Source organism: Spodoptera frugiperda, chromosome 5, assembly GCF_023101765.2.
Source record: "Spodoptera frugiperda isolate SF20-4 chromosome 5, AGI-APGP_CSIRO_Sfru_2.0, whole genome shotgun sequence".
Lineage (NCBI taxonomy): Eukaryota > Metazoa > Arthropoda > Insecta > Lepidoptera > Noctuidae > Spodoptera > Spodoptera frugiperda.
In genome coordinates, this window is record NC_064216.1 from 766,818 (window position 1) to 777,937 (window position 11,120).

Genomic DNA, 11,120 nt, shown 5'->3' on the forward strand with positions numbered 1-11,120 from the left:
TGTCGAAGTCAGACAATTCAGTTAAATCGTAAGCATCAGTTGCAGACTGTAACTGAAATAGAAAATTGATTGACCAAGACAAAATGCTTTTTGTTTAGTAGTCGAATTTGCTATCACTCGACTAGTAATAATTGACAATGTCAAAGTTTGACGTTTAAGTATTGGCATTCGCAGTTGTCATTCGGTAGGATTTGTGTGCGAGTGTGAGTCTGCGAACACGTTTCGTAAATCGGTATCAACAAAAACATGCGGTAATATCTTTATAAAAGCGAGTCAATTAGCTGTTCATCACTCACTGGAACATCGTGTTGAATACCTTCTTTTTAATTTATCAGTGCTGTAATATTATACACAATGGAGAGTTACATAATGGAATTATTTAAAGAGTAAGAATTTTTCATCTTATTAATAGCTTCCTCTGACGAGGGCTTGTTTTAATTTGGTTAATTTATTGGAACGGCTCTCCGGTAACATAGTACTTTGCAGAAACTGCGATAAAATGGTTTTAAAGTGGTCGGTTACTAAATTTATTCTGCACTATGTTACAAAAATATTTAAGCATTGATTGCATGGTATGTTACTTAGAAAAATATCCTTAACATTTCTGTCTATGTCTAGAATTATTTAAATTTTATTACACTTAGTATGTGTCTTAGAAACATTTATACGAAGTTTTTCCTTTCCTTTTAACAGTAACATAAAATTATTTACTGATTATTACTAAAATAGTTATTGAACTATTTATTAACTTATTTTTTTTACAATCATAATCTAAATTTTTTTATTGTGTTGATTTCCCCCTTCTGTTTATCATTTAATTTTTAATTGTTCAATTAATTTGAAAATATGTATAATCTATCATCAAATTAATTATTTGAATAGCCTACTAGAATTTAACCCATACATATTATTAGTTACTAATGTTCACATCTTTTTATAAATTACTCAGTACTCTCACTTGGAACATAGATCTAAGCAAGACACAATTTTTTTTGTGCAGATAAATAAGAAAAAAACTAAACTAGCTAAATACTTACATAAAAAAAAAGATTAGTTACAAAGTTTGGTCATACCTAATATGATTCTAATACAAGCTTCCATTCTTTATTATTTAATACATTAACGTAAACATCTTACTGGGGTAGACAGAGATACAGAGTATCTAATAAATAAAAATATGAGTATGAAATATTCATAATATTTCTGTTGAAAAAGATATTGGGTAAAATTTATAAATTCAACGTCGCAAGTCTATTATAACTGAATATGATTTATGGCTGTCTATATGTTATTAAGTATTTAGATATTATTACAATAAGCTTCACATAATCACATATTCTGTCTTATTAAAGAAAATAAATGTAATCTTATTATGTAATAAATAGAAAATAATAAATAACACTTGTCTTCAAAAAGATTAATTAAGATAATACTTACTTCATGTGGCTGAAATAATAAACAGCTTATATTATGTCATCAGCAGTTCATTTAATATTCACACGGTTATATGAAACCTTGAAACTCAGATAAACTTTATACACAGAGAGTATGTAGGTGAAAATTTTATGTAAGTATTGTAGTGAGCAGGTTTATGTGGTACTTAAATTATATTCCGGTAAGTAACATTTATAATGTGACACTCATTTTCTATTAGTTGTGTTATAGTCCCTTTTTAAAATAAGTATTTACGAAAACCGAGAATACAGGCGAGATAAATAAAAAAAAAAACGAGTCGACCCATGAAATATAAAAAAAAAAACGAAAATCTTAATAATACTTACATACTTACTTGTGCTATCCCTGAAATGAATTCTCCTCTTGCTCGACAGTCGCGCTCGCGCTTACGAACTCTGCCAAAGAAGCAGTCAAAACTTAAAATATAATATTTCTCGTCATATTATTATAACCCACATATTATTTTAACAGATCATCGAAGTTATAAGGAATTTCTTCCGAAAATCTTGAAAAATAATTAAAGTCGACCCATATCATATTTTTGCCGAACTTTATTTATTTAAAAAAAATGCGCGCGCTTATAAACTTCGGAACGGAACTACCTACGTAATATTCGAGACGAAAAAAAAACTTTAATCATATTGTCAGTGCCAAAAATGAGTATCCGTCATTTTTTGCGATTTACAATCCTTCAATTAAACAAAATCAAAAAGTTCAACATGTCGACAAGCAAAAGCCAAATTCTCGTCACAAATAGCATTATTTATTACAGTGAGGTGACAGAAAGCTTAGTCGTGGGCATAGGAAACCCACTGCTGGACATATCAGTGATGGTGGACGACGAATTCTTGAAGAAATATGACCTGAAACCGAATGATGCCATCATGGCGGACAGTAAACATCTGCCTCTGTACAAAGAAATTACGGAAAAGTAAGTTTCAGTATCAGTTTTGTTGGTAAAAGGTAGGTGCTCATACCAGCTCATCAACACGCCAAGTGTCAAATGCACGACATATAGCGGGATATTTGCCTTCATCTACCGACAGTCAAAGACTTCCCAAATCAATTTTCTTTGTTACCAAAAGTAAATTTTGAAATCCTTTATACAATCTGAAATGTTGGAGTACCTAAGTTAACTTGCAAATTATACAGCTGAGTTTACGGTTACTGTTCTGCCGTGACTAAAATGGTTTTGTCTTGGTATTACAATCGATCCATAATATTTTCTTTATTGTTGGAATGATATTAATAATTTGTGAAAATCTTTTGAACTCTATGGATTCTATAGAGATTAGATAATTGGAAGCCTTAATTAGAAGATTAGTGGTCACGGCAGATTATAATTTCTTAATCACTTGTCCATTGTGTCATTGAGGTTGAGGATAGCAAAATAATTATTGTCAAAGGAAACCACAGTACTTAAGTAGGTAACTGATTTTAATTACTGTCAATGAACGATGACAGGTTTCGATTCTTACCTTGTGGCTTCAGCATCAGGTCACATGATTACTATTCTGTGAGCCAAATCAATATTTATTATAAATTCTTCAACGTACTTTATAGTACACAGAGCCGTAAGTTCCCTAAGGCGAACTAGGCAACTGCCTAGAGAGGCGCCCTGCGTGCCTATAGAGTACCGGCAGCACGGATGTGGGAGCGGGAAACATTCACTCACGCTCTGCCTCTCGGCTACTCCCGTTTGCAAATACTTTTGGCTCCCTTCAGGTGCAGGTTGCCTAGGGCGCACTCCAGGTTTAATCCGCCTCTGATATAATTTAATTTTTTCATATGACAGGTTCACTCCCGATTACCTAGCTGGAGGCAGTGTCCAGAACTCAACCCGTGTCGCACAATGGATCTTGAAGAAACCCAACGTGTGTTCCTACTTCGGCTGTGTTGGAAATGATGATTTCGCGAGGATATTGAAAGATAAAGCTGAGTAAGTAATCCTTTTGATAACATTTGACCTATATTACCTCTACTTTCATTAATCATTTATGGAGAGTAAACGCCATAAAAATTCAAGTCACTATAATTACCTATTTAAAATCTGATACAGAAGTTACAAGTGCATGTTGGATACAGGACGCGCGTTAGCGTGCGTTTCTTGATTAAGATTAACGTTTTAATAGCCTCACCTACATTTATCTTAATATTCTAACGTAGATGCAAGATATGGACTTATTAAAAAAGTCTTAAAAGATATATCAAACAAATATAACGCGCGTTGGAGTGCGTTATAGTTTGATGACCTTGATTTTATTATAATCTATTTATTTACATAGATCTTTATTGATACAATACTTACTATGTAGTATAGAAATCGCAATTGTATTGAATAACACGTAATCGACTATCTTGTTTAGTTCGCCTATTCACTTCGACCTATAACCTAAACCAATACTTGCTTCATGAAAACAAGAGTATTACATTGATAATAATGGCAAACACACGCAGGGCTGTCACAATCTTATGCCTTCACTTTTTATTCAGTCTTATGATATACTGGCATAACATAGGCAGAAACTACAGAAAGCTTATTCATCATCACCATCCCGTCTCCATCCACTGCTGGACATAGGTCTCTCTAATGACAGGCTACTAAGCTCAAATCTTTAGCTCTACGCATCCAACTACTGCCAACCACCTTGCGGCTATCGTCATTCCACCTAGCTTAAGCGAACGCTTATAACGATCATTTTACATACTCCTTTAGCATTCGTCACATTCATGAAATTGGTCATACGAGCACGCCGTTTAAAAGATTTCCCATAAAACTCTTCTGATATAGCAAATATTTTAAAAAGCCTCTAATCCCTTAGCGACAGATTTTTAACGATTTATCACTTCCTGACATTGCTCAGAATATGGTACGATAGTTTGGTAGTATCAGATATTGTCAATCAATAACGACAATATCAGCTTCAGGCCTAGTTACCTATTGAAACTTATCATCTCGCTATGATTGTTTAAATTGGCACAAGGCCATTCGACTATTGTTCGTTATAGCCGCAACAATTTTTGTAGATTTGCGGTTTGACTTTTTTTCTTGATCGCAGCGTCCGCTCGGTTTTCGGTTCTTTGGTCAGACAAAAATGGATCTCCAAAATCGAAGCACCAACGCACATGTCTTTTGAACGACTGTACTAAATTGGATAATTCCTTTTTGGTTGTGTTCGTTATTGTTAGCATACTAATATTATTATACATTTAGGTATATGAAAGATTTTGACATTCATCGGGACAGCCAGGGAATAGCAGTCGAACAAAGTAGAGAACTCATCTTCGACACGTAGTTTTGCAGTTTCTAATGAAATGACGACAACATGTTAATGATTATAATAGTCTCAATAGAGCTAAGCACGTTTATCTTTGAAATAGTTTGCTAATTACACAGATTATTTGTCATTATCCTGCTAGAGATATTACTAAGTTTTAAGGTCTCGATAAAAAGCGTCGCTTAGTCCTAAGCACGTGTTTTGACGTCATACATACATGTCTCATCTTTGTGACTAACGACAAACCATTGCTGGACTACGGGCTTCTTCTATATAAGAGGATTTGCGGTAATTTGGTGTCACGTTATGTATAATGAAATGTCGAAGGAACGCTTGGAATATAAATATACTTAGTTCTACTTGTACTTACTAATCAATAAAGTTAGATACGTCTTACGAGGCTTGAGCTTGCGGTCTGAGGCCTGCCGTTGCATAATAGTAGGCATCTGACAGATATTCATAGACGAAAACAAGTTTGCTTATCCGGATCCCAGTGTTCGATAATAAAATCGTCACATTAAGTGACTTGGGACATACTATGTGGATTCTGTCTAGAATCAATACAAGCAATGAAAAGTGAACTTTATAGACCTCCAATGCCCCTAAAAAGTAAGCGAACCTACTCAACTGCTTTATATTTAGAGTATATAAAGGGTTTTCCAACAAGAACTTTGTTTTTAATTAGAGCAACACCAAGAACGTGGCAGTTTTTGACATTAAATTTTTGGCGGTATTCGTAGTAGGTGCTTTGTCAAAAATTGCATTAAAATAATTTAAATTCACTATGAAAATGGTCGTTCTGTTAAAGTTTACATTTCGTAAAATTCGTGATATTTTCGGGCAACATAATCGTCCTTCTGAGATCGCTATCAAGAATTTGGTCGAGAAATTTGAGTCGACAGGCTCGGTACAAAATGTGACAGCACTAACACGTGTTCGACCGGGTCGTTCAACAGAAAACATCGCTGCCGTGAGCCACAGTGTTGAAGAAGATCAAAAGTTATCAATTTCACGACGTTCTCAACAATTGGGGTTATCCAAAAGCACAACATGGCGAATTTTGCGAAAGGATTTGGCTTTGAAGCCTTACAAGATTCAACTGGTGCAGGAATTGAAGCTGACCGACCATTCAAATCGCCGTAGATTCGCTCAGAACAACCTGCTGGTTTTTCTAAAAAAAACAGTTTTCAGACGAAGCACATTTTCATTTGTCAGGGTGTGTCAATAAGCAAAATTGCCGCATTCGGGCTTCTGAAAATCCTAAAGCAATTATTGAGAATTCAACGTGTCACTGTGTGGTGTGCTATGTGGTCTGGAGGTGTGATTGTTAGGAAAGTGATTAAAAATTTTGATGAAAGAATCAACATCTGTCAGCGTGGTCCTGGTGAACATTTGTCAGATATCATTTTTCATTCATAATTGCCAAACTTTTCTCTTTTTAATACAATAAAAATTTTATTAATTTTCCACCAAATTCTTTATTTTATTTTGTTTTAAAAAACAAAGTTCTTGTTGAAATACCCTGTATATAATAGAGTAGTTTTTCATTTAGCACATATTATAAAAAGTTTATTCAATACTTAAGCACGGTGATGTAAGAAAATGTCGTACGCGAGATGTTTAAGTTCCCACCGATAAGTGTTCACCTCTGTTATCTGGTGGTACGGTTATCATCTTATCTCTACGTGAACAATACTCTGTTCATATTGAAATGTTCATTGTAAATACTTAAATAGAATAGCTATAGGTATTTTGTATTTTTCTAGAGAATTCAGGAGCAAATTATCAATTATAATGTAGTGAAGAATGAATCTAAAATGGGTGGTTTGTTGACGAAACTTCGTGGCGTATGTACGGAGATCCTATTACTCGGGCTTCGGTGTCGTATTACAGACTTCTGTAATATTATGTAGACGTTTATTTTGTAGTATTAATAAGGTTTATATGTCTAATGTAAAGTATATATTATATTTTAGAATTCACCGTTAAAATTGACTAGAAACTTTCACAATCAATGCAAAATGCATTAAATTGCCATTTGTAACGTCTTGCGTTTGTAAATTAAATACGCTCATACTCAGATTAATATTCTTCTTGATTCTTCTAGTAGTACCTTTAGATAGCTATTAATTTTATTGAGTGAGACTATAATGCAGTTATTTCTTATGCAGGTCGCGTAGTAGCATTCCGAAGTATGTACCTAACTTAGGTTTGTACTTTGAGTCCGAACTAGGACTTAGGTGTTTGATTTTGAGACTAGGTATGAAAAGCAATACTCGTTAATACAATTGGTGTAAAAAACACTACCTACGTTCTCGAAGAACAAGTAAATTTTAGTGTAAATAAGATAAGCACTGCATTTATTTACCAGAACGGAAATAAATAGATAATATACAAGTATTCTCCGTAATTAAACCTAAGATTGCAACAGTCAACACAGCGAACAAAACATAGAGTCATACAGTAACTAATTAACAAGTTAGTCATAGCTTTTTAATTATCATTCAGTACATAGACACAAACGCTTCAATTACCTACCTTTACTAATTATGTACCAAGTGCATTCAGATCTCCTTCAGTTACTCTATTAGTATGATAGATTCAACTCAGGAAAATATTTATGAATTCACACCGCGGTTTTTACAACTTAGGTACGGTCAACAGGATAATTGCTTGGCGTTTAAGTGCCTAGGTCATTATTTCTAAAGGAAACTTAAAGAAAAAAGAATGAATAAGTTAATAGATCACTAGACTCATTTAAGATGTATGTTATAAAGTTAATTTTAAGAGACTGGTAAAAAATTGTGGTTAACTTACTAAAAGTTTTAAAAGTGTTATCCCGGAGTGCTATCCTCACAGAGAAATTATTGAACATAGGCTTAAACCTCGTAACTTTGTTCTTTCCAGGAGTGATGGTGTGAACGTATTGTACCAAGTGACGGCGGAGAAGCCGACGGGGACGTGTGCAGTCTTGTTGACTGACGGCGGCAACCACCGGTCGCTCTGTGCCAACCTCGCGGCCGCCCAGCAATTCACCGAAGAACACATCCACAAACCAGAGTGCAAGGCTATCATCGAGAAGGCCAAGCTATTCTATTCCTCAGTGAGTTATTTCTTTTAAAATGGGTCTTTTTATATATCGTCTCTTATTCGGGATGTCTATTTAAATTAGTCAGTGATCTTCAGCTCCTGGCAATGACGTGGTTTTAGTATCTCTTGTGTAAAGTTGTAATTTGAAGATATCATCTGCAGGGTTTCTTCCTGGCGGTGTCACCGGAGACCATGATGAGTATAGCGAAACACGCCAGTGAAAAGAACCAGGTGTTTGCGCTGAATGTGAGCGCGCCATTCGTGATGGAGTTCTACAAGAAGCCGCTGGAAGACGTGCTGCCCTACGTCGACATCCTGTTCGGTAACGAGCTGGTAAGTCGCTGAATCTTTGCAGATTAAAACCATAGTCATTATCAGCCTGTATCCGTTCATTGCTGGATATAGTTATCTGGATATAGTTATCCACCAATGGGCAAGCCGAGGGACACTCGATTTTCAGACACAATTGTAATCTCCACAACTATCTCCAATAAATATTTAGCTAACGAATCACATGTTTCTATTCCAGGAAGCAGAGGCGTTCGCGAAATTCTTCGATCTAAAAGTTAACTCAGTCCCAGAGATTGCTCTAGAAATAGCGAAGTACCCCAAAGTGAACAACTCCAGAGCCCGAGTGGTGGTCATCACTCGAGGGTCGGACCCTGTTATCCTCGTGAACGAAGGTAAAATTGAGGAGATCCCTGTGATGCCGCTGAAACAGGACCAAATTGTAGATACTAATGGCGCTGGCGATGCGTTCACCGGCGGGTTCATAAGCCAGATAGTGCGAGGTAGGCCGTTGAAGGAATGTGTGCAATGTGCCATGTACGCAGCGTCGCATATCATACAGAACTCCGGCTGCTCGTTTGCAGGCCCTAGCGAATTCAAGTTGGAATCTTAAGAAATAGTCTTAAAATCAATGGTTCTCAAAACACATGCATAGTCTGTACCTAAGTTGTTCATGTAAATTTTTATATTTACTGGCCTTTTCATCTTTAATAGTAGCAGTTATTTATAATTTGAATTACTAGTGGTGTATAGATACAGTTCATTTGTGGATCTCGTTAGTTAAGACAACCGGTGTTGAGTGAGAGAATTTGTAGATAGTAAATTGCTTTCATGTAGGTACACTTGGCATGTGTCTCGAGAGCCGTAATCTTAATACTTCCAGTAGATGAATACGGCAATAATGTACATTGTGTAAGTATATAATAGTGACGCACAATATCGTATTTAAATTGTAATGTTTAGAGTTGTATTGTTTTATTTAATACGCTCAGACATGTGCTCGAATATTTAAGGTGTTCTATTTGGATTGCAACCTTGAATTTATTTTGGATATCGCTCAACAATTGTAACGCTAGATTTAGTTGCCCTTTTTTGCAACGTTAAGATCGTGTAGACTACCTCATTTAAGGTTGTAGTTTCAGATGTGCGCCAAGTACATAATAGGTCGCAGGCCTTAGGTATAAATAGCTAAATGTGGTAAAATAGTGTCAGTAAAGTGTATAGGAACACAACATACAGAATCCTTGTCCAGTGAAACTATGTCTAATCTTATATGATACTAATTAGTATTGAAAACGGGTCAGTGTTTTAGCTCACAGTGTAAGTAAATACTATGTAGGTACCATGTATGAAATTTTAACTCTTTTCTCTATTAAAATACAGTTTAAAGTCGCATGGACTATGTAGGTGATTACAAATATTACCTAATAAACTTTCGAATATAAAGTACTTTTGTCCCTGTATTCTCAAACAAGTAATGTAATAGTATTATAAATAGATCTGATGTCACCTTATGTCCAAAACGAAATGTATAGAATATTTTGAAATAACTAAATTTTGCTTGGTTATTTCCAAAATAATATATTGTTGATGATCCTGCAAGGTACTGTTGCTAGTTGTCAGTAGATAGAATGATGAAACCAGTCTGATTGTCACCTTGTGTCATCTTAATTAAATAGGTAGTTGTAAAAATAAACACCAGTTGCTACATAAGATTTTAATCAAATACCCTCAAGGTAAATTAGATCTTACATACTAACACATAATAGATTAAGAAATAATTAGGAACTGTCCTTTTGCAGTCAAGATACTAAATAGTAAAGTTATTGGGTCATTTAAAATTTAGTTTATACACTAGTTATCCTAATGAAATACCTATGTCTGTAATAAAACATTCCTATCATTCACACAGTCATCTTATATAAATGTTTAGAAACCAACAAATCAATCTGCAATGTTTTCGACTTTTGAATCTAATCCAATAAAGTTGAAAAAGTATTAAATAAATTGTACAGATGACCTGTTGGAGTCTGCAGTTTAATGTAAATCAACAACACTTTGAGTCCTTAGCTTACATGAATAAGCAGGTTTGCTAGTATGGTGGGTTGGTACAGAGTTAATTTATGTATTAAACAAACAACATAAAATATTACAAAACATACCTGCTCTAATTTGGTGCCACCCCTGCCAATATGGCAACTTGTATCCTTATATAAGTCACTTATAATCCTTTTTCATAATTGTAGAATCAGCTAAATAAAGTCACTGTTTCATTTGCCATAGTAAAATTTTAAAATTTTCGTCTTTATAGTATACATAAGTGATGTATTATGTATAGAAAAATATACATTTATAAAATTTAAAATGAACTAAATACTTAGTTCAAAAATAAAATAACAACATTAAATGTTTAGTAAAACTTATAAAAATATAAACAAATAGCTAATTAGCAGTGTGTTTGATGAAAACAACAGTGTAATGGACAATATGGATGTTCCAATCCGGAGCAATCTGTTCTTCATTGCCCAGGAGAGGCATACACCTATAAGTCTCTATGAGAATAAATTCCTTACTATTTATTTCCTTAGTCATGCTTCTTGTAACCCGATCATGTTTCCTCTCATCCACACATGATCCTTGTCTGCAGATGACACATCCAGGTCTCAGAATGGTCTTAATTTTTGGTGCCCTGTAAGTTGTACATATAGCAGTTGTGATGTACTTATATTGTATTATTGTTGTCTAATAAAAATGTTTTCTATCATTTGCTGTTTTATTGGTGTTTTGAAAATCTGCTTCATTAACAAGTTATGTCCAAACTCCAATCTTTGCAATAGGTAAAGAATGATTTGCCACACTACACGATCCTAACGAGTAACGATACTCACTAACCCCAAGAGCGGCCAGTGGGTCGTTTTAGGGGCGGATTTCAAAAGCGCAAAATTGCACATTTTAATTAGATTTTTTGGGATTTTGGCATTCATTACTATAATAAAAGTAATTTGAGAA

General features: G+C 34.5%; 1 protein-coding gene across 2 annotated transcripts; it reads left to right on the forward strand.

The window, feature by feature from the left end:
• Positions 1 to 158: 158 nt before the first annotated feature.
• On the forward strand, positions 159 to 10,875 carry LOC118271573 (uncharacterized). Of its 2 annotated transcripts, none has more exons than XM_050693885.1 (6): positions 159 to 251; positions 2,228 to 2,386; positions 3,251 to 3,394; positions 7,641 to 7,836; positions 7,986 to 8,156; positions 8,353 to 10,875. In XM_050693885.1, the coding sequence occupies exons 1-6, from the start codon at positions 247 to 249 to the stop codon at positions 8,722 to 8,724; spliced, it is 1,047 nt and encodes a 348-aa protein (XP_050549842.1). In that variant the 5' UTR covers positions 159 to 246; the 3' UTR covers positions 8,725 to 10,875. The 2 variants fall into 2 exon arrangements, with proteins under 2 accessions (XP_050549842.1, XP_035443532.2); XM_035587639.2 differs by having other exon boundaries at positions 169 to 386.
• The last annotated feature ends 245 nt before the right edge of the window (positions 10,876 to 11,120 follow it).